This window comes from Schistosoma mansoni, chromosome 6, assembly GCF_000237925.1.
Source record: "Schistosoma mansoni strain Puerto Rico chromosome 6, complete genome".
NCBI lineage: Eukaryota > Metazoa > Platyhelminthes > Trematoda > Strigeidida > Schistosomatidae > Schistosoma > Schistosoma mansoni.
The window spans coordinates 13,219,845-13,245,825 of record NC_031500.1 but is presented as its reverse complement, the minus strand read 5'-3'; the positions used below and the strand labels follow the sequence as shown (position 1 = coordinate 13,245,825).

Genomic DNA, 25,981 nt, shown 5'->3' with positions numbered 1-25,981 from the left:
ATTTTATATGTACACATAGGTCATGTAAAGCTCTAGAGAGATCGTTCTTATCAGTTCGGATAGACGGATTCAGTTTCGCGCGCAGTTTCGAATGAGTATTTGATCAGAGATCAGTGGAAGTTTACTAACGAAGATCGTATTTTCACAGTTTGATGAGCACTGGTGAGGAGTCCCATAATTGGACTAAACGGCCGTCTAGTGCTTGCAGGTTTTCCATGGTGGTCTAGCTTCAATTGACTCATGATTTCAACTGTGAAAATACTAAATTCTCCACAAAACCCCCTCTGATCTATTTTCTATTAGTCATTTGAATATCCCTTTATATTCGTTTGACTATAAATGAGTTCAAAATAAGATGAAACATATGACTATGAAATTCATTATTAACAATCATCAAAATCATAATGAAAGAGGTTTGTAGAGATTAATGCACCAGGAAGCATTGGTTAGGTGTTTCGTCTTACTACGGAACTCCCCATCAATATACACCTTACTGATCATATTATCCTTTGTTAAATCTTGCGAAAATCTATTATGTCTACTGAGGGGTATCAGTTAGCCTATAATATGTGCCAATAACAGAACGATCAAGTTATTCTTATACAAATGGTTCTACTGTTGACTCAAAACCGGCAGCTGGTATCCAAGATTTCAGCAATTCGCCTATAACACTGGAAGAAAATTAATTGTAAAGAAAATTTAATATTCAAACATAGATACTTGAAATCCTACAATTCAGTATGATATTGTAACGAAGGAGTGACCTTGAAAAATGCAGAAGATCAGCCAGTTAAAATCAGTGTTAAGCAGTTAAACGAAAAAGTCAAAATTTCGTGCTACGAAGACTTTATTTTAAATAACGAAAGCTAAGTAATCTCATGATTATTTTAGCACCCCGAGTTCTAACGGTGGACTGTTAGCCTTAAAGCTAATGTCTCGTCATCTTACAATTAACATCAGTAGACTCATGTTTGTGCGCAATAATATTCAGATGCCATCGGTAGGCAACGGCCTCACACCCGACATAATTAAACTCTACAGATAATGATATATCACCGGGACCAGAGGAATTACCTCTCTTTTCACAATAAGTATATGGCCACCAGGTAATATAAACCATCCACTCAACAATCCATATACTAGTAAATAGTGATCATCAAATACGGTCTTGAAATTTAGCCACAGGAATATAGAAACCTTTACATGTAAAACTAGATAAAAACAGTCCCTTGAAGCAAAAAAACGGTCATATTACTTGCAATAGAGGGTTTACGGAGATTAGTCAGTTTCATAGCTTCCATCGCTAAATGATCTTAGACAAGTATTGGAAGTCACTAAATACTAGACAGTTGTTTCGTCCTAGTATAGGACTTCTCAGCAGTAGTAGTAGTAATAGTAGTAGTAGTAGTATGCATCTATGAACCATCATAGATCAAACCAAAAAAACATTTAAATCACTTAGTAGGTATCCGATGGTTTACACTTCTAACATTTTTTATTGGGGAACTAATCATCTTTCAATGCCATTAGTAAGTAGTTGCCTCACACTGGATGTGTTTGAACTCTACTAGTAATCATGAAGATATAACGAGTCCTTGACATTATTTGCTTATTAACTGATCTCGTTTTGTAAAAATAAATATCAATCTGTACCTTTTCAATTGTTAATGTAAAAGTTTCTGATATGATTAAGAGTGACTTAATTGACTGGAGTACGAGTAACATATGAAATTAATTTTTCCTACTCACTTATGACATGCAATCATGTTTTAAGGAAGAGTTATTGTGTGACTTAGATGGTTACATATTCTTAGTTGTATGATATGGTAGATGTATGTTCACACAGTAAGATTAAATACTAATCACTTCGGTTTATACATATCTAATCTAACTGTGAATAAAACATATCAAACGTGATGTATTCCTATTCCTTGTATTATATGAAATGGATTAGAGATGATTAGAAGAAAACATAAGATCCAATTTTTGTTCATTTAGTAATGATCAGTATCGAACACATTCAGTCTTGAAGTGTTGATCTAATTCAAATGATCAACTTTCGATGAGTCAACTAATCTAAGTGACTCAAATCACGTGAGCAGATATCCCTGCTCAGCACTGTTATATGATAACATATCACATTGTGAAACTAAGTCAAACCGGTTCAAATCTCATGAGAAACACATCAAGGTTACAGGTATACCTTGTTAGTGAATGGTAACCATCATAATGTCTAGATCGAGTAGGTTTTCATATCGACTGACTAACTCCAACCACTTGACATCAAAATATAGTACATGTGATGTAAAATCACTTGAACTAAGGATCATATTTCAACGTGATCAATTGAATTCAATTAACAATAATCGACCAGACATATATATACATAATTCAACATTAAACTTGATCCAAACATATAAACTTTCGACGATAATTTCTATTATTAACTGACTTCTGTTGAATAACTATCAAGAATGATTTACAAATATAGAGTACCCTAGACAGTTATATTTCAATGTTTGTTTACCTTAAGTTAATCTATGATTTAAACTATCATAATGCACTCGGCCACAGATAACTCGATGACGTTTGAAGAGAAGGTATTGGGTTCGAGTCCCAGAGTGAACATCAACTGTGAGATGCAGGTAGATCCAGCTGACCAGTCCCAAATAGGACGAAACGCGCTTCAAACTGAATTCCACTGCTAGCCACTATCCATCTTTGCTTATCATAATGCAGATTGAACAATCTTAATCAGTTTAAGATGTTGATTGGAGATAGTGTACAGGATATCCTACTTGATATTATAGGTTTCATGTTAGTAAGGTAGTATCTATTACATTTTTTTGTAATATTAAAAACATCTCTCTTTTTAAAAGTCGCCTTTACTAAAATTTATCATAATATTTACTAAAACAAATTATTAAAACAATGAATTGAACCAAGTAAATAAACTATTCTGTCTACTGACCTAATTAATTAGCAAAATACGTGTGTGAAATACCTAATTTAACACACACACACACACACACAAATATGTCTGAACTAAATATCTGTGTATTTTATTAGTTGGGTTAAAAGCATAACAACTAGGAATGGTGGTGGTGGGGAGGGGAAGAGAGTGAAGATAGGGGGAAATTAGTCAGTTTTACCAAAAACAAAATATTTTTTTCATTATCAGAACAAACAAAAAAGTTGAAAATGTAATTAGTTTATACTCTTTATTAGGATAGATGAATTTGGGTAGACTGTAAAATATCCATAGTTTAAATTATGAACTGATTTTAGTTAGATCATCATTGACAAAACTCTAAAATTTGAGTAGTTAGGAAAGAAAGAATGAATATCATCGGTTTGTTTAAAACTGAATATTATACAGTGACCAGTGGAGTTCAAACCATGTCTGTTGTGAGATAGGAACTCACTGAAGACAATGGTGGATATGTTGCTCAACTTCGTGGATTGGTTGAAGTTAGACATAAACACCATCGGATGCCGACCGGATCAGTGGTCAAGAGGTTAAGTGCTCTGGCCCGAGACTGGTAGGTCCTGGGTTTAAATCTTGGCAAGCGAGATCGTGGATGCTCACTGCCAAGGAGGAGTCCCACAATAGGACGAAACGGCCGTCCAGTGCTTCCAGGTTTTCCATGGTAGTCTAGCTTCAATTGACCCATGCTTTCAACTATAAAATGTTTTTATTCGATAACTTTATACCATTGATCCATAAGCTGAGGTCATCAAATCTTCATGTTACAATCTTCACAGTATATCTATTTTAATCCTTTGTCAAATACACTTCATTTAAGGTATAATATATGTCCAGTCGTTGTTTTAATAATTTAAATCATATTTGAAAATCTTTAAAAATCTAGATATTCAGTTATTGTTTCATGACCTGAATTAACTTTCTTTCTGGAATAAAGTGCATATAAACTTTTCTTAAATTCATCAATAATTTTAATGGTTGGATTCAGGAGTCGATGTAAGCTAGACCAATATAGAAAACCTGGAAGCACTGGACGGCCGTTTCGTCCTAGTATGAGACTCCTCAGCCATGTGTATCCATGATCCCGCACGCGGTTTTGTGCGCGAACGTCTTACTTTTAGGTCACTGGACTGGCATCCAACGGTGTTAATGCCTAACTTTCATCTATCCATGGGTTCACTAGTGACTGACTTTCAGATGATTATCTAGAGTTCTAGTGAGGAGCCATGATGTTATTCTCATCAATAATTATCTAGATAATGAATTGATATTACGTGATTTACATTTATAAAAGAGGCTATCTTTAGTCCTAATTTGTAAGTTATATTTATAAACTAGACTTCCTTCAATGAAGTGTCTTGTCTATTGAAAATCAGTTAAGATAAATTCCATAAACATTTAATGAACTTTATCAGTGTGTTTTTGTCTCAAGTTTCCTTACAATCTTATGTAATAACTCTTTGACCAAACCATCGAGCTCAGAGAACAAAACTCCATCAAAATCATCCACCTGTGCTACAAATCTTCTCCATTATGTAATAACTCATTCCATGTACTTACTAGTTATCTCTAAACAATGAATGAGTAATGAATTGAAATTTCTTTTCCATAAACCTGTCCGAAATGTTTTCTTTCTACTTGAATAAATCCTCTTATAATGATCATTATTTAGTGTTGACTGATAATATATTTTAAAGGATATGATATTCACAATTAATTGATCACTGGGTGGTGATCAATGTCATGCGTGTCAAGTCCTTCTTAGTGCTGATTGAATACTATCGATCAAGTTACAGTGTGGCCACTAGTCTAGGTGGCTCGACACTGCGTGCACTACGTTGAGATAAGATGTTTGATATTTGATATCATATGAAATCAATATGCTTTGATTGATGCCTAATGTAATAGTTATACTATATTACATGATTCCTCATGAGAATCAACATTGTCTTAGAAACTGAGAGACATTTTAAATTTTCGTAGTTTAAATAATAAATTGATTTATAGCTCAATTATCATTGAGAATCTAGTGTGGTGTATGCCACTGATTACGATAGATATGAGTAGTATGTATCATCAATATAAAGTGAGATACCTAGTGGTGGAAGGTTAGGAATATCAAAGTAAAGGGAAGGAGAACAAAGAGCGACTGGTATGGAAATGGAGAAACAATGAAATCTGAGACGATTGACTGATATTTGCAAAAGGAGCAGTCGAGTTTCAGTCAATTGATTGACATTTTGCAAATGACGTATTCGCTCTATGGTTCTCAATATTTTTTAAATCCAAATACATTCGATTGTCCCCACTTTTGTTCTCGTCCACTCCACCGAAAGCACTGGGTAGACATTCTACTCTAGTATGGGACTTCACACTAGTGTACATTCACTACTCTACATCCGGTGTTGAATAGTAACCCGAATTTTGAACATTCCACAGTCTATACAAACATCACTACGCTAATAATAAGCATCTACTCACTAGTGACTTACTTCAAGATACAATTCCTAGAGTTCTAGTGAGAACACGTGACTAGTGAAGTTCAATTCTTGTGGAATGTGAAAGAGTTATCCTCCACAGACACTGGATGATTATTAATTATAATAATTAACTAAAGTTAGACATGTACACAATTGGATGCCAACTCAGTGGTCTCAATTAAATAATTAACCGCAAGCTTCGGAAGTCTTGTGTTCGATTCCCTGTGACGCTGCTAAGGAAACACATTGATGAAGAGTTCCATATAAGAACGAAACGAGCGTCCAGTGTTTTTTCATTTCTAATGATGATCTAACTAAAATTATTCAGAAGGTGGTTTTGTAGAGATTTTAGTAATTTTATAGTTGAAATCATGAGCCAATTGAAACTAGACCACCATGGAAAACCTGGGAGCACTGGACGAGCGTTTTGTTCTATTATCGGACTCCTCAGCAGTGCATATCCACGATCCTATCTCACTAGTTTCGAACCCAGGACCTATCAGTAATATAAAGCATACAAATTTAACAATCACTACAAAACCCCTGTCCTAATAATTTTATATTTAATGTCAATGTTAATGTATATATTTTCATTCTATATTTTTTTTAAAGTAAAAGGAACTGCCTGAAATGAAAATGTTAATTTCATATATCCGGTTGGCAGATAAACTAATGAAATGACCTGGAAAAATATTTCTTCTTTTTTTTCATTAACTGAATACTACTACTACTACTACTAGTAATACTAATACTACTACTACTGTTACTACTACTACTACTACTAATACTACTACTACTGATACTACTACTGATAATAATTGTATGAACTATCGTGATAAAATTAATTAATAACATCTTATAATTTAAAGAACTCTTTTACTGAAACTATGTGAACATAAAGAAAAACAAAAAAAAAGAGGAAAGTTGTTGTATCTATGTCATATGAATAGATAATTTAATAACCAATATTATTCATATTAAATGGTATTGCATATATATATATACAGTTATGAAATTGAAAGAAATCATATGATTGGATAATTCTGCGCAATTTCTTAAAACTTTAATAACCAATAGAATTTAAGGAAATTATAATTGTAACATACATGCAATTAACTCTATATATATATATATATACAGAGAGAGAGAGATAGAATTGGATATGAATGCCAACTTCTTTTTTTTAAGTTAATTGATAATAACAGTCAAACGGGAATTTTTTTTTAAATACAGTTTTTTGGCATAATTTCTTTTGTAGTAGTAGTAGTGTGGTGTGGTCTACTTATATCCATATATGTAGTATATAGTGTTGATCAGACATAGATTGTATTTTCGCAGAAGACCAATGAGGAAAGAACTGAAACAAAGCGCAATCGGTAGGAAAATGCACGAACAATGGAATTAGAGAAGAAACTGTGAAGATTGAGACTATTGGTTGTTAATTTACAAATTGACTGTCCATTGTATGGTTTTCAGAATTTACTGAGATAGTCTGTAATGTTTGCTTAAATACATTCGATTGTCCCCAGTCGTGTTCTGTTCACTACAGTAGTAGTAGTAGTAGTAGTAGTAGTAGTAGTAGAAGTAGATGTAGAATTAGTAGTAGTAGTAGATGTAGTAGTAGTAGTAGAAGTAGATGTAGAAGTAGTAGTAGTAGTAGATGTAGAAGTAGTAGTAGTAGTAGTAGAAGTAGATGTAGAAGTAGTAGTAGTAGTAGATGTAGTAGTAGTAGTAGAAGTAGATGTAGAAGTAGTAGTAGTAGTAGATGTAGAAGTAGTAGTAGTAGTAGTAGATGTAGAAGTAGTAGTAGTAGTAGTAATAGTATACAATCTAAGCTAAAATTAATTAAACACCTAACAAAAACTAGTAAATATAAGACAGTATGCACATATGGCCAATAAGAGACTGACCAGTTGCAGACCTAAGCATCAATGGGAAGATTCAAATAAACAATGCTAAGTGAAGTCAATATAAGACAGCTTATATATTCATAGTGTTGGAATTCATTAATATTATGAGTCGATGACTTCATAACAGGAAGATAGGACTCAGTACATTCATCTCATGGAACAAGTACTTAATCTTTAGACCATTGAACTAGCATTTTAATGATTTACTTTTCTAATAGTGATCATTTTATAACGTTTCATAACCATTTTTTTAGTGTCACTGTTTAGTATGTGCCTCACTTCTGACATTGCTGCACTCTGCTAAACAAAACTTTTCACTAGAACTCATGAATATCATCTTTTGACATCAGTCAATATTGAACATACAATTATCAGCAAAGATGGATAGCGGCTAGCAGCGGAATCCAGGACGCTCGTTTTGTCCTATTTTGAACTCGTCAGCTGGATATACGTGTATTTAAGAGTTGATATCTACTCTGGGACTCGAAGACATTACCGTTCTTTTCAAACGCCATCAGGTTATCCACTCAGCTACTGAGTCCTGATAGCTAATTGCTTGTGGAATGGGGTGAAGTTGAAATTCACTTGATATTGCTTGGTTGAATCTTCCCATTAATGTTTAGGACTCTATAATGCCTATGAATTAAGGCAATACACACAGTATGCACATATGGCCAATAAGAGATTGATCAATTGCAATCCTAAACATCAATCGGAAGATTCAAATAAACAATACCAAATGAATTTATACAATTATCAGTTTAGACGGTTTGTCAAGATTGTTAATGTAACCATGATAATTAACAATCTCTACAAACCTTCCATACCCTACTGATTGGAAATATTAGATGTAAAATTTTATTATTAATACACAATTATCATCTTGACTATTTGAAAATTAAATAGTTTCACCCATTCAGTATGATTTAAGTTTGAAGCCGAATTTCCTATGAAATAATTTCATTTATATCTTTGCCAATGTTTGATAATGATAAAATGATGCCGAGTTGCATGAAGAAATATGACTTTATAGAAAGAAAATAAACCATCGTAGATAATGAACTAACAAAATATATGCACCGATAATCTAATCAGTAATTGAATAATTACATCAGTTCATAATGATGGTAAAAGAGCATATTTTCTACTAACAAAGTTATGTACTTAAGACTATGATATGAATTCGATTAACCTTATCCCAGATCAAAGTGAAGATGAGATAGAAAAATATTTTAATTTGTTGTGAATACAAGTTTTTTTCATAGTTGAAATCGTGAGGCAATTGAAGCTAGACCACCATGGAAAACCTGGAAACACTGCTTGACGGCCGTTTCGTCCTATTATGGGACTCCTCAGCAATGCACATCCACGATACCGCACTCGCGAGATTTGAACCCAGGACCTACCAGTCTCGCGCCAGATCACTCAACCGATAGACCACTGAGCCGGTCGGCATCCAACGGTGTTAATGTCTAAATTCAACTAATCCACGATTTTGAGCAACCATTCACCAATCGTCTTCAGTGAGTTGAGATCTCTACAACAGACTTGATAGAACTCCACTGATCACTTCTTCCCACTAAAACTCAAGGAAATGTCTCTTGAAGTCAGTCACTAGTGAGCATATGATTATAGATCAGAAGAGGTTTTGTGGAGAATTTAGAATTTTCATAGTTGATATCATGAGTCAATTGAAGCTAGACCACCATGGAAAACCTGGAAGTTTTGACAGTCGTTCTATGTTGTTAAAGAACTAGTCTGCTTTGATGCTTTCACTCTGTTGATTCCATCTCTGTTTTTATGTTACAAATTAGGTGTATTAAGTTAAGACAGAAAACGTAGCGATTTCTATGATGATCTTGAAGATATTTAAATACATTACAGATTATATTTACTGCTTAATTAATTAATAGTGTGATGTAAAACGGGATTTAAAATTTATTTTCATCTTGGATGAAGTACCGAAGATAATTTACATGTTCAGTTAGAACTTTTCATCTGTACAAACTCTTGTTTGTAAATAGGATTTAGATCAATACTTTCATATGTCAAACACGTTGGTATTTATGCACAATTTCATAAGATTGATCATTACTAAACGATCAGTTAAATATTAAGTATCTTATTCCTACTGGAAGTCAGTCATAACATGGACAGCTTCCTGGAAGCTCTTCAAAATGTGAAACTGGATAGCGTGGTTAGGAATCCCAAAAAGAAGCAACAGTTCGCTTAAGACTGTAAATATTCATGTATGGATAGTACAAACTAGAACGTAACTTGCGTTAAACAGATTTTCCTACTGACCACTTCTAACCATGTAACATCTCAACATCTCAACAAGTGATGTCAAAACACTCAGGCAAGTTGACGAATTGCAGCTTGATTAAAATAAATGAGATGAAACCTTAAAAGTCTAGGTAAATAGTATTCAGTAATTGTAGATAAGTCCATTATAAGTTAGTCAATATCTCTAGGAACTGATCATCTAATCTTCATCTGTGGTAGAATAGAATTAAAAGGTGGTCTATGCCTAAGTATGCTTTCAATGTATTAGTTCCAATTAAAATTTTTTTAGCTCTATCAAAGCTTCCAATTTATATTCTTTCATTTTGTCAGATTCGAAGAAGATTAAATTATGAGTAACTTCTGAGAACTATATTCTTATTGAATAACTGTTAAGTAACTAGATTGTATATACTTATATTTCCTTGCATTTGACCTATTGACTTCTATCATACGATTTACTATTCTTAAGTTATTCTCAATTTATTAGTTACAGTCTCCCACAATCACAGCCACTTTTGGCTTGATCTGGTATAATTGTTATTTTCCATTTTATGGTATGATGTGGTATGGTTTGCTTTTATATAGACCAAGTATGTCCGAAATATATGATTCATTTAGTGAGAGCTGAGATTTGTGTTCGGGATTCAAACGGATAGGGCTGGGTGAGAAGAACCAATAGGACTCATAATTGATTCTAGGCTATTCGTATTGGTTTACACATCATTGATTTAGCTCAATGTCAAGGTCATATGAGTCGTGTTCTAATTGACGAGCTTATCACTTCATAAACTAACTGGGCAAAAGAAACAACACTCTATTCAGAAATATTAAACATTTGATAATAAAGTAAACAGGAATAAATGGCTTACTTGAGTTGCAATGTATGCCTTTTGTTTTCTATAACCATCAATGTAATTAGCATTTATATAATCCGATCCTGAAACTATTCCATATTGTGCATTAGAATGATGTTGATAATTAGATTGAATGCTAACTCGTGTACAATCATATGCTAAAATATTTGGATAACGATTTTTCGATTTATTTATGTCTAAATTAGAATGTACTGCACTGATATATCGTGTTGATGAGATTTGTTCAATTGTTTGAAATTCCTGTTGGAAACTAATATAATTATTATTTCTTGATTGATAAATCACTTCTTGAAATTGTTCTACTGGTATAGGCATTCGATGTACTAAAAATGTAATAATATAATACAATAAGATCAGGAATATTTTTACGTATTTATTTATACTACTTACAAGTAGACAAAAAGTTAAATACAAATATTTAGGAATTCATATTTCCCGCCATATTTGTATTTGGCCAACTGGATATGCTTGAGTTTCACCATAAAAAAGAACTTGTGAGAAACTGTTGATATCCAAGTAATCAGTGCAAAGCGCTCATACAGTAGCTAAAACCTATTCTGATTCAATTCAGGATACTAAAAACGAGATAAACCTAAGCAATTCTAATAATGACAAAACAGTTATAGCAGTTGAACGGATTACTGGCTCTCCAGTCTGGGTAGCTCAGTGGATATTGTGTTCGGATTTGAAGAGGAAGATTATTGGATCCAGGTTGGAATATGAACATTAGTACACTAGGATGTGACATTTATATCAAGCTAATAAACATGGATCCTGGATTCCATTACTTACTTTAATCTACCTATTGTGTTATCTTAATACTAGTGCAAAGAAAAATAAATTGAATGATGACAAAGTTAGATTAGTATAAACCAGTGTGTCACTTTTCACACATAGTATTAGTCAAAATACCATTTAGTTACAGTGTGATATGGCTTATTGATCCCTTGAGGGAAGGTTTAATAAGAGATCAATATTGGGTAAAGAGATAACAGAATCCAAGGTTTCTTAAATGGATATGCGTATACATCTGAGTTACTTGTAAATAAGTTAATCCTATCATGTAGGAAGATAATATATGTTCATTTAATTATAGTTACCCATAGCATTGGCGTTTAATCTGGACAGCACTTAGTCTTCGAATATATCGTAAGTGATTATCATATTCATAGAGATAACATCAATTAGGTCAAAAAAAACTAATCAGCAGTAATTTAATCTACTTTCCATTCACTTTATTAATTATCTACCTAAAACAAAATGGAGGACTGTAAGTTGTCAGTCAGTAGTATATTTCAAGCAATATATTGTTTTACATCCAAATTTACTGATACCAAGTAAATAAAAAAAACATGTTTAAATGATCACTAGACAATGTTGAAACTTCTAATTCAAGCAATAATCCAAATCTTATTGAATTGATTTCAGGGCAATAAAATGTACTCAAAATAACTTCAACGAAGCTTTCCTTTCACACTTAGTTTCATGATTTAGTTCTGCCAAGATCATCTCATATATATTCAAACATTTAAAGACTTTTAACTTCTAGATCATTTGAAATCATGAGTCAATTGAAGTTAGACAACCAGGGAAAACCTGGAAGCACTAGATGGCCGTTTCGTTCTATTGTGGGACTCCTCAGCAGTGCACATCCACCATCCCGTCTCACGAGATTCAAACTCAGGACCTACCAGTCTCGCGCGCGAGTATTTAACCGATAGACCACTGAACCAGCCGGCATCCAACGATGTTAATGTCTAACTTCAGCCAATCCACGAAGTTGAGCAACCATTTCACCTATGTCTTCGGCGAGTTGATATCTCCCAACAGACTTGGTTGAACTCCACAACTCTTACAATAGGACGAAACGGCCTTCCAGTGCTTTCAAGTTTTCCATGGTGGTCTAGCTTCAATTGACTCATAATTTCAACTATATATAAAAAATTACTAAAAATCTCCGCAAACAACCCCCTTCTAGATCATTTGTTTAGTATCCAATAATCTAAAGTTCGAACCTCAATCGATTCAAATTAAACTTGAACGACCATCCATTGTCCGCTTCAGCTCTCTCAGAAGTGAGACTCAGAATCTAAGAGAAAATAGATCTCTAATGCACTCTGGTTTTCAATCATCTCCAAATAGGGTCAAGCAAATCCTTATACAAACTTTCAATTTTTCAGACTTCACAGGATGCCAGGTCATTAAAAATAATAAATAGCTACATAACTGTGAAGTAAACTATCCAACTGAAAATCATAACAACATACTTTCAAGTGTTCCATCACGAACAAGTTGATTAAAATTCTCTAATATATTTGTTGTACCAACTTTAGAAGGAATATTATAAATAGTTTTACCAATTAATGCATCACTACTATTCATACTTCTTGTAGGTGATTCTGATTTATTTCTTGTATTCATATATACTGATCTAGTGATTACCGGTGATAGATCAGATATTGTTAATTGATTAGATGATAAAGCTAATGGTGAAATTTGATTTATTCCAACAGTTAAACCACCAGTATTTGGATGTGGAAAGTTTAGAATTGGTATACCATTGCTTGAATTTGATGGACTATATGATCCTTCATTATGTAAATTTAAAAAATAACTAGATGGTTGTGAATTCATTAGACTATTATTGTTATTATTAGTTTTGACTTTTGGTGAATAACATTTAGTTCTGGGATTAGATGTTGTTGATACGTTCTCACTAAACATTGATTTACTAAGATCTCTGTATATTTGTACATCTAAATGATTATTGTTTGATTCAAGCATAGATCTTCTAATGAGTTGTTGTTTTCTACGTCTTAATATACAACCAAGTATAGTACTTAATATGGCGAAAAATATTAAACCACTAGATAGACCAATTAAAATGATTGTAAATGAAGATGATGATTCATGTAGATTCCATTCATTTATTTTATCTTTTAATGATTTCAACTTTGAGAAGGTATTTGATTGAATTGGATTTATAGGTGATATTCTATCGGACCATTGACTTGTGGAACATAATTGATGGCCATTAGGATACTAGAATAAATGAAAAAAAAAACATATTCAACATTCATAGATTAATTCATTGTGTTTTTCTTTTATGGTATGAGAAATTTTCCAGTGAATAATATTTTTTCACTTTTGACCTACAATATTTTGTTTGGAAAAAGATAAACTACTTATAAATTTAACAGTAGCTATAAGCTAAATGTGAAAGTTGGACCTTTTGAAACTGTCTTTGGAATTACTAATGCTTCTGGTGATTAACTGGATTATGAAGACCTCGAAATCTGAGGAGAAACACGGAATACAATGGACATCTCAAAGTCAATTAGACGATTTGGACTTCACAGATGATCTAGCCCTCCTATCTCATACACACGAACAAATACGGACGAATACAGGAAATGTAGCAGTAGCCTTTGCGTTAGTAGGCCTCAACATACACAAAGGAAAAAGCAAGATTCTCAAATTCAACACGGAGAACACCAACCCAATCACACTTGATGGCGAAACTCTGGAAGATGTAGAAACATTCACGTAACTGGGAAGAATCATTGATGAACAGGGAGGATCGGATGCAGATATAAATGCGAGGATTGGCAAAGCAAGGGCAGCATTTCTACAATTGAACAACATATGGAGCTCAAAACAACTGTCAATTAATTTCAAAGTCAGAATCTTCAATATGAACGTCAAGATAGTCCTACTGTATGGAGCTGAAACATGGAGAACTACTACATCCATCGTGAAGAAGGTACAAGTATTTATAAACAGTTGTCTACTCAAAATACTCAACATCCATTGATCGGATACTATCAGCAACAGCGTTTTATGGGAGAGAACAAACCAGCTTGCAGCTGAAGAAAAAATTAAGAAAAGACGTTGGAAGTGGATCGGACATTCATTAAAGAAATCACCTTCTCTTTTATCTTGTTTATGTACAAGTATTACTTTTATGGTGTTATGAGGTACGGTATGTCTATATACAAATCATGTCTCTTTGAAATAGAGGGTGGCCGCAAACTTTTTGACTAAAAACAGGGCATATAGAGAAGCTTGCGGGTAACAGACTAATAAGGACTCAGATGTGATGTTTTAAAATCAACATTGTTGATTAGGCTTATGATTGGTCAAATCTGGGACACTAGGCCACAGAAAAAAATAGTAGATGCGGAACAGACAAAATAAGCATACGAATTTTGGTTCATGGTTTTAGCACACGATATTGATCAGCAGTCTTACATGATAAAATATATTAACCATACTCTAATACTTTATTTGCGAAATTTTCATTAATTGTCTCAGACTTCATTGTTCTTGCATTTCCATACCAACTACTTTTTGTTCTCGTTCTTCCCTACTTGGTCTTCTCGGCGTTCTACTGCCAGACCTTTTATTCCTGTCTAACGTTATATACTACTTATGTCAACATAAGTAGCACACATTACAGTATATCATAACATCAAATAAAATGATCATTTAGATCGCACGTTCAAATGAATTTACGAAAAAGAAAGCAATAATAGTACTAGTAATAATAAAATGTGAAGAAAATGACCCACTTTGGTAATATATGAAGTTTATTACTCTTTACTGAAATTCGATACCTTTTTTGGAAGATACTTCATGAAATAATTGCTAATTACTAAAAAAAAGCTTAAAGTATAGGATAGTTAAAGGGTTCTTTTAGGATTCCTATGATATTGGCAGAATAGAATAGTAGATTTAACATTCTGTTTAGATCAAAAAGGCGTCGTGAATAATGAAAATGAATGTTATCTGTTTAGCTATTATGAAACATTGTGTTTGATAATTATATATCAATTTTAATAGTTGAAATCATCAATCAATTAAAGCTAGACCACTATGGAAAACCTAGAAGCACTGGACGGCCATTTCGTCCTACTGTGGGACTCCTCAGCAGTGGCCTAGCTGATTCATGATCTCAACTATTAAAATTACTATAATATCCACAAAACCCCTTCTAAAATTATATATCATGTAACCGTGATTTGTGATGTTAGTCATGTTGTAGTGAACAAGAACACAAATGGGTAAATTAGAATGTATTCGAACATAAAATTATAGAATATCATAGTAAGATCTGAGAACTATACAGTGAATACTTAATTTACAAAATGTCAATCAATTGTCTCAAAGTTGACTGATCCTTTGTAAATGTAAGTCAATCATCTCAGATTTCATTGTTCTTTCATCTCCATAACAATCACTCCCGATTCTCGTTCTCTTTCCTTCGATCTTCTTAACTTTCTGCCTTCAGGCATTTCACTTTCTATTGATGATACATACTACTTATATCTATTGACATCAGTAGCATACATCAAAATGTTAGTAAAGAAACAATAAAAATCAATAAAATTATGTCAAGTTCATTATGTTTCATAAATTTACTGGGTCTAGAAATGTTGACTGGATAAAGTCCAACTCAGAAGGTCGATATTTATTAATCGCTGAATAATAAATAATGTAATTTTTGCCTAGCCTTTTGTGTTGATCGAGTTCTATCGATTAAGTCATATTGTTATCACCAATCTCAGTAACTGGGAATAGCTTGAACAATATGTTGATACTATGTAGTTGGAAGTATTCATCATTTTAACCAGGTGCACTTTTAATCTCGAGGAACCTGATATTCAATGTGGTGTTCATATCGATTACCTCTAAATACCTGGCATCAAGACTCACGATTTTAAGTAGTTTCATGACCAACTTGACACATGACAATCCTAGTATTGAACCGTGAGAAATCGATGGTGCTCATTTATGGATAGTGTCAAAAAAAAGCTGGAACAGTTACGAATTGCTTCTGAAATTTCAACAGTTTTCCGATCGATATCAGTAATGAATGGAAGCTACCTAGTGAAATGGAAATAAAGGTGTTTACATTTTCAATTAACCAAACTGTAAGAACTAGATATCATCTTCATCACTAATGTGCAATGAAAAAGTCCCGCTAATAATAAACTACTTAGTGTATAGCATTTCTAAGTGATGACTATTCAGTAACGTAGGACGTCCTAACAACTAGATATCAGAAGGCTGAATTACTGGTCAACAAGTGAATCGTTTAGAAAGTTATTTTATTACAAGATACTATTCAAATAATCAATTATTTAGATGAAACACACACACACACATCACAATCACTAAGTGAATTTCCATTTAACATTCATTCATTTATTGGTATTGATATTTTTATAAAATCTAAAACTGATCATATTTATTAATCCCGTTTAATTATTTTGATCGGGTAGGTATTAGAAGCAAACGATACTGGATTTAAGTCCTGAAGTAAACATCAATTTTGCTACACAAGCATATTCAGCTAACGAGTCATGGATACTAATGCTAGACACTATACATCTCTTCTTTATTTGTTCCAAATATATACACCGGCGAGACTATAATTTATAGACGACCTTTGAACGAATCTTAAGTGACCTTGAGAAGTATTAGCCAATCAGTAAACAGTCAGTATAGAGTAAAAATATATTATGCAAAACCAAAAAATTTAAGTGGATACACTTCTTTTATATGGTCCAAAAACTTGTCAATGTTAGAAAAAGGTTAAAAGGTTCCAAAATCGTAATGCGTAAGGAAGAGGAACTCATCCATATGGCTCCATTATAGGTGGTCTCTGGAGCCATGATAAGGTCACAAAAACCCTTTCAGTCTCGACCACATAGCTTCATTATTGTTTGTGTGTACTCCCGTTGTGTAAATTTATCATTTTTTTATCATGGATATGTCCTTACAATACTCATACCACTGAACAGCCGAAGTTTCGGTGACATTGCAGCCAATTTTACTGATGCTTTTATCATACAGTTCGCGGTAAGTATTATAATTTGCCTTAGTCTCAATCTGGATCGAGCGATAAAGGTTCCTATTCTAGCAAACGTCTTCCTTCAAAATATATTACATCGAGGGACAACATCACGGTAGTCTGTACAAGGTCTATAAGTCATTTAATATCCGCAATTAAAAATACAAAAACTCCCTAGTAGTCTCATTTGTTGTAGCCGCTTAATTGTCAAGTCTTCTCTAAAATTCTCTGTGAAACAATCGTACGTGAGCATCAGGTACTGAAATCCCTCAAACGCTTCTGTTTGACTCGTCCATAAATTATAATCTCGTCTATACACCTATTGGATTAGTCAACTTAGAATGTGTTCATTAATGAATCAATCAATCAGTCAAATGAGTTTATGTATTACAATTTTCTATATTCATTTTATTCTGAAATAGACTACTTATATCCAATAAGTAGTTTCACAATGAACTTGAATCGATTTTGGTACAGAGATAGTTTAATCACTATCTAATAAATAATAATCACCGGGGAGGGGGAGGGAGAAATTGAATATTTAACAATCACTAACTACATAATGTATAGTATATTTATCTTAATCTATACAGATTTACAATGGACAAAAGATTAGAAGAGAAATAAAGAAAAGGAAGAAAGAAACACAACCAAATACTAGAAGATTAAAAGTAATAATGATAGAATCCCATTTGAATGACAAATAGATGAATATTTGTTTATATTATGAAGGATATTAAAAATTCTTATTTTGGTTTGTTTATATAATTTTTTTAAAAAAAAGCGGGAAATGGATAATATTTCAAATAATGTATATTTTTCTATTATAATTATACATTATATTATCAGAAGGGGTATTTTGTGGAGATTTAGCAGTTTCATAGTTGAAAGCGTGAGTCAATTGAAGCTAAACCATCAGGGAAAACCTGGAAGCACTGGAGCACTGAAGTGCTCCGGCGTGAGACTGGTAGATCCTCGGTTCGAATCTCGCGAGGCGAGATCGTGGATGCGCACTGCTGCGGAGTCCCATAATAGGATGAAACGGCCGTCCAGTGCTTGCAGGTTTTCCATGGTGGTCTAGCTTCAGTTGACTCACGCTTTCAACTATGAAAATACATTATATTATTTCACATTACTAATTATTATTGTTAACTATGACTATTATAAGCAAAGATGGATAGCGGCTAGCAGTGGAATACATGATGCGCGTCTCGTTCATATTTGAGACTCGTAAGCTGAATGTACTTGCATCACGGAGTTGATGTTCACTCTTGAACTGAGTGGTTAACGCAATGGCGTTTGAAGTGAACGGTACTGGGTTCGAGCTTCAGAGTTGGCATCAACATTGAGATGCAGGTACATCCAGATGAAGAGTCGCAAATAGGATGAAACGCGCGCCGTAGATTCCACTGCTAACCACTATCCATCTTTGCTTATAATACTTATGAATTAAGGCTATATCGAGGCGATACACACAGTATCCATATATGCCAATAAGAGACTATTATGAATGTATGTATTTTTATATAAATGTGTGTATGTTTATGTTCACGTTTCTGTGATTGTTTATAAGTGTGTGTGTATAAGCTTTAATTATCTTAAAAGTAGCTTTATATAACAAAACAAAACAAACAACTAGATATATACAAATGATTTTTTTTAAAAAGTCTATGAGAGTTTTTGATTGTTATTTATTAAAGGAAACTTAATTTTCAGGAAGAAAAGAAAAAACGAAAACGTTAAATAATTATTTCAATATTCGATACTTTAAGCTTTGATTATGTTTTTTTCTAAATAGTTGAGATCATGAATCAATTGAAGTTGGACCACCATGGAAAACCTGGAAGCAATGGACGGTCGTTTCGTCCTATTGTGGTACTCCTCAACAGTGGGCATCCACGACCTCACCTCGCGAGATTCGAACCCAGGATATACTAATCTCCCTCCAGAGCACTTAAGCGATTGACCACTGAAAGGGAGATATCAACTCACTGATGACATTGATGAATGGTTGCTCAATTTCGTGGATTGGTTGAAGTTAGACATTAACACCATCGATGCCGACCTGTTTGGTGGTCTTTCGGTTAAGTGCTCTGGTGCGAGACTGATAGGTCCTGGGTTGGAATCTCACGAGGCGGTGTCGTGGATGCGTACTGCTGAGGATTCCCACAATAGGACGAAACGGCTATCTAGTGCTTCCAGGTTTTCCATGGTGGTCTAGCTTCAATTGACTCATGATTTCAACTATGAAAATACTGAAATCTCCACAAAACCACTTAAATAAATAATCAAGTTTACACAGGATGTACTAAAACCAAGAAACATCATCACTTCTAGTTTTAGTTTATTTCTGTAATATGAAGAAAGAAGAAAAGTCAGTTATTTTATCAGTCAAGACCAGAAAGGAAAAGCAGAAAAAGAAAACACAAAATTTTGTCATATAATAAAAACAAAACAAAGAATTTTAACTGATATGGTCTGTGTGTGATTATGAATGATGACAGATAGATGGATATACACACGACATAAGGTTTTATTCTCTTTTGTCTTTATTCATGAAATATAAAGGAAACCTTTTAAGACATAACAAGTTCCTTTATGTATTTCTTACTTTTATGATGATGAAGAAAGAGAAGAAGAAAAAGAAGACGAAGAAGACGAAGAAGAAGATAAAGAAGATGATGATGATGATGATGAGGATGTTGATGATGATGATGATGATGATGATGATGATAATGAGGATGTTGATGATGATGATGATGATGATAATGATGATGATGATGATGATGATGATGATGATGATGATGATGATGATGATGATGATGATGATGATGATGATGATGATGATGATGATGATGATGATGATGATGATGATGATGATGATGATGATGATGATGATGATGATGATGATGATGATGATGATGATAGTATATTATAAATAAATCAAGCTGTACGAAAATTGGAACAAATTAATTTTATGACCATGAAACATCAATGAAACTCATTTCTTTCCCTTTTCACATGGATAAATAGATAGATAGATAGTTATTGATAAACTTTTAAAATATTGAGGTTTTATCACTTAATATGAATTTATGATAAATTCTAAGTTTATCATTAAGATATTTAAATAGTATCCTATTAGATTAGACAAAACAAGATATGGATTATAGTAGGTTATTATTGCCTTATCTTATATCAATGATAATATCAATGATTACATCATCTTCTTCATTGTTAGCTTAAAATAAGAAAGTAGAATATAATAGGATGATGGTTTACGATTGATCATCTATGATAAAGTAAACAAACTGTTGGCTCTAGATAGTTATAAGTGTTCATTGTCTACCATAAAAATGATAAGAAAAATCAGATGGAAATTAATCGATTAAATTGTCTATTTGAATATTTCATGGGTATGGTGTAACATCTACTACCATTCTGGGGTGTGTGTTAAGGATAAACTTTCGCTTTGGGCCACATCAATGTGTATCTATAAGTTTACTTGCTCATGTGGGGCACGTTACATAGGCCTCACAAAGCGATCACTTTCCAAACGCATCTCGGAACACTATCCGGCTTGGCTCTTAAAAAGAAGAATGTAAAAAGATAACTAGTCCGATACAGGAGCATTTAATTAACTGTGGACATATTGCTCCAAAAGAATCTTCTTTTAAAGTAATCTACAAAGTCAAAGGAACCGGACAGAAGGGGGTTCGAATCAATATTTTATACACTGCTGAGGCATTGGCAATCAACGAAATCAAACCTGAATTTTGCATGCAGAAACGAATTGTCCAACCTCTCACTCTTCCTTGGCCCTAATTCCCTTAATGTGTAACATCTACTATTTTAAGATACAAATGATACTGTAGTTATCTCATTTTCATGGTAAATTTAATTACATTTTTGTATATATCACTTAATAATATACATCTTATACATACACAAATCATGAATGTTACGATGATGATGATAACAATAGTAATGTTGTTAGGGCGACCCTGAAAATTTCTTGCAATAGACATGACAAGCTCAGGAAACATTAAGAAGCATTTTATCCAACCACTTTTGCTAGAAACATGATGAAAGTGGAAAATCACATGTAGAGTTTCTGATTGGCCAATTACTACAGTGTTACTATGTTTAGTAGCATTCCAGAATTTTCAGGAAAACCTAAAGACTTCTAAAATACTACAAAAAAACCTATATTTTCAGTAGATGAATGGACCTTTGGAGTAAAGTGCTTCTCGCATATTTTGCGCCTTTTCCCTCGTGTTCAAGTAGCTGTATTGATTTAGTTTGGGGGTTACGAGACTAGCTTAGAGTCCCGAGTACAGCGTTCAGTTTGCAAGACTTATCAAATGTTGTATTTTAAAATGCCGTCATCTCTGGTTACCCATTCTGAACGTGTCAAAATCTTCACATTGATAAAAAAATTACATCGTTGTTGTCAGTATTCAGTCAAAACTAGATTGTTTCAAATTTGATGATAACTGATTGGAACCAATCTTAAACGTGAATATAATTATGATTCATTCACCAAATTATTTAATTTGATCGTTCAGTTTTTATTAGTTACCAACGATGATTGAATGTATCGCTATTTACCAATTCATTAAAATAGAGTTACTGAGGGTTGTGTTCCAAAAAGGAAACAGATATTCAGTGCATCTTGGTTTCCAACCGTTGTCTAGATAAGATCAGTCTGTTTATAAAGCCATGAAGAAATCATAAGCTTTACAAAACCCTATAAAGAAATGAGTAGGAAATAAGTAAGGATCAAATTCCATACTAGCAGTTTCTTTGGTAAATTGGCTTCTTGACTATTTGAATGAAGAAATCGTTTATTTTAGTTTGTTTTTTCATAGTTGAAATCATGAGTCAATTGAAGCTAGACCACCAGGGAAAACCTGGAAGCACTGGAAGGCCGTCTCGTCCTATTATGGGACTCCTCGACAGTGCGCATCCACGACCCCGCACTCGCGAGATTCGAAACCCAGGATCTAACAGTCTCGCGCCAGAGCACTGTCCTAAAATTAAAACCATTAAGATGTTAAAGATGGAGTTTATGAAGTCGTATTATGGGACGCTTATCCATTTCTCCTTTATTCTACTCTATTTAGGAGGGAAAAATGTGATCATTCGTCTACTTTAATAGTCATAAGAAGTTATACACCTAACATGATCTGGTAATTGTTTTGAAATTAGTTCATAGCTGTTAACGATGTAGACTTAAACTCTAATATAACATCAAAACTCATAATTGAAACAGTATACTACTGAAATATAGTATACACTGAATGGATTACTTGTACCATTACTTACCTGTGAACATGCCCTCAAAGCAACACGATATATGGTAGATTGAAAAAGACGTTTATTATTTACTTGTATAGTTTTCATAAACATATCACCATTAAAATTGTGATAGTAAGGTTTATCTTCATTATTTTTACTGATATGACTATCAGTTTCATATATGTCTGATGTACCATCTTGGTAATATGATCCCAGATCAGTTGTTTCCTTTACATTTCTGTTATGTGTTTGATTTCTATTCGTTTGAGCATGTAAGTAGTATTGAGTTTCTAGAATAAAATTATCTACTTCTTCACTACCTAATATAATGACTGCAGTTTCATGATTTGGTTTAAATAAATTTATTGTATGTCGTGCCAATGCTAAATAAGGTGCATGATTACTTGGTAGATCACTGTTTTGTGATAAACTTTTCAGATCATAGTGAGATGGATCAATAACTAGAGATTTGGATGACTTCAAAAGATCGTTATTGACTAGATTTTTGTTTGTTGTCACTGTATTCAATTCTGGTGATATAATCACATAATAATTATGTATAGGACCATTTTCTTCAGATACACGATGTAATTTTATTTCGATTATTGAAGTTGGTCCTTGAGGATCTGGAGGACCTGCATAGATTGCAAGTAATTCTGGTTGTTTTATATGTTCCGGTGCTAGAAGGAAGTAGGGAATTAAAATGAAAAAAAAACATTCAAAGATAATTTTATATAAATAGTATACGAATAGTAATACTCAACATCCATTGGCCGGATACTATCAGCAACAGCCTTCTGTGGGAGAGGACAAACCAGCTTCCAGCTGAAGAGGAAATTAGGAAATGACGTTGGAAGTGGATAGGACATACATTAAGGAAATCACCAATGTGCATTACAAGGCAATCCCTAACTTGGAATCCGGAAGGGAAGCGGAAAAGAGCAAGGCCAAAGAACACATTACGTTGGGAAATAGAAGCAAATATGAAAAGGATGAATAAAAACTGGAAAGAACTGGAAAGGAAGGCCCAGGACAGAGTCGGATGGAGAATGCTGGTGAGCGGCCTATGCTCCTCGACGAGGGGTAACAGGCGTAAGTAAGTAAGTAATACGAATAGTAACCTATCAGTGATAATATTCTTTGGAACGCTTGATGTATTTTTCAAACTAACAATAAACACTATAGAGGTGAACAACTGAATAAATAACGCATAAAATGATTAAAATAACACTCTGATGTTCTGACATGAAATAAATTAAACGTCAAAATAACTTATGCATGACACAATGTAGCTCAGTTAATTGAGATTCATTAGCGGAGGAAGAAGCGCTGGAAGTGGATAGGACACACATTGAGGAAATCACTCAACTGCGTCACAAGACAAGCCATCACATGGAATCCTGAAGGTCAAAGGAGGAGAGGAAGACTAAAGAACACATGACTCCAAGAAATGGAGACAGATATGAGAAGAACGAACAAAAGTTGGGTAGAATTAGAAAGGAAGGTCCAGGACAGAGTGGGTTGGAGAATGCTGATCGGCAGCCTATACTCCATTGGGAGTAACAGGCGTAAGTAAGCTGATTCTAAATTGTTATGTTGTTGTTAGCGAGATATAGATTGGATCAAAGCATGTTCCATGCACGATTATGTTGGTGCACGCTGATCCGCTGTTTTTTATTCAATCAGCGCTACTCGATGTTTGGAGAAATCTCTAGAATCTCATGTAAAACTATAAATACACAAACGTTTCTCTTATTGTGTTTCTTACTTCCATCTACCCTTGTTATTTGGAATATAATTTCGTTCTTGTTCTACCGTGTTCTGATTCAGGGACTTGTCGAGTGAATTGGTGTCCAAGAATACTAAGCAATATGAATAGCTGGGTCATAATAAGAGAAACTATAACAGTTGTTCAATAACATTACTGATAAGTCCTATCATCTAGTTTATATCTCTAAATCAATCAAATTTTGAAATGGAGATATTTACCAGTTGAAGCAAATATCAGTAGTGAAGTAATGGCTTGGTGAATAAAGAATTACTTTAATAGAGTGACCAATTATAATAATGGAGTCGACAATTTGAATTCCATTCCACCTCTCTCAACACACCGGGAGGCAAATCGTATCGTTAATGCTCAAATAGTCGACGTTACTTGTAAACCTCTACCTAACATGCAAACTAATATATTCAAAATTGAATCAGTCATTATAAAACTGATCGACAGTTCATTACCAGTGATTACAGTCTAGATAGAAATTATTACTTGAAACAGTAAAGTGATACGTCATTCAGTTGCATCGTTAGAACAGTCATGACCCGTATAAATCAATAGAAACATATGAAGGGGGTTTTGTGGAGATTTAGTATTTTCATAGTTGAAAGCGTGAGCCAATGGAAGCCAGGTCACCAGGTAAAACCTGGTCAGTCACTAGTGAATGACTTTGAGAGGTAAATCCAGGAGTTCTAGTGAGAAGCAGTGACCAGTGGAGTTCAAACCAGATCTGTTGTGAGATAGTAACTCGCTGAAGACAATTGGTGAACGGTTGCTCAACTACATGGATTGGTTGAAGTTAGACATTAACACCATAGATGCCGGTTCAGTGGTCTATCGGTTAAATACTCTGGCGCGAGACTAGTAGGTCCTGGGTTCGAATCTCGAGAGGTGAGGTCGTGGATGCGCACTGCTGAGGAGCCCCACAATAGGAGGAAACATATGAGACTGTCGAAATGAATGACTCTAACTTGAATCCATCAAAAAGCATCAGTTTGCACAATATTCTAAATAAACCTTATTGGCGATTATTAACAAGCTCTGAATTCAGGTCTGTAGTTTCTTATCGACTACCTCCAACCACTTAATATCATTAACTACATTTAAGAAATGGATCCAATACTCATTATGATAATGGTCTTATAATTCTTATTATTTTCTGAATTGTAATCTTATGCTTATTCTATCGAAGAAGTGATGATTGTGATTGTTATATCCTAGTGAGGACATACGTACGGGTAACTTCCGGGACCTATTAATGAACTATTATTTTATTGAGTAGTGAGATTGTATATATCTATATTCATCTTATTATAAGCTTCATTTTGACCTATAAACTATTATTATACGATTTACTGTTCCAAAATTATATACAGTTTATTGGTTACTGTATCCCACATTCACAGCCACATTCGGCTTGATCTTGTACAAACATTATTTTCTATTTTATGGTGTAATGCGGTCTGTTTGTCTGGTATATAAACCGAGTATGCTTGAAATAAACGATTCGCAT

The 25,981-nt window shown here is 33.6% G+C and overlaps 1 protein-coding gene across 1 annotated transcript in view; it reads right to left on the bottom strand.

Moving 5' to 3' along the window:
• Smp_156220 (putative receptor tyrosine phosphatase type r2a) overlaps positions 1 to 25,981 on the bottom strand; it is a gene marked incomplete at both ends in the record, with an annotated part of 60,104 nt that overhangs the window by 27,310 nt on the left and 6,813 nt on the right. Inside the window, 3 exons of the mRNA XM_018798319.1 lie at positions 10,532 to 10,860; positions 12,805 to 13,579; positions 22,722 to 23,374. Coding sequence (XP_018653273.1) covers positions 10,532 to 10,860; positions 12,805 to 13,579; positions 22,722 to 23,374 — 1,757 coding nt within the window. The remainder of the gene's footprint in view (positions 1 to 10,531; positions 10,861 to 12,804; positions 13,580 to 22,721; positions 23,375 to 25,981) is intronic.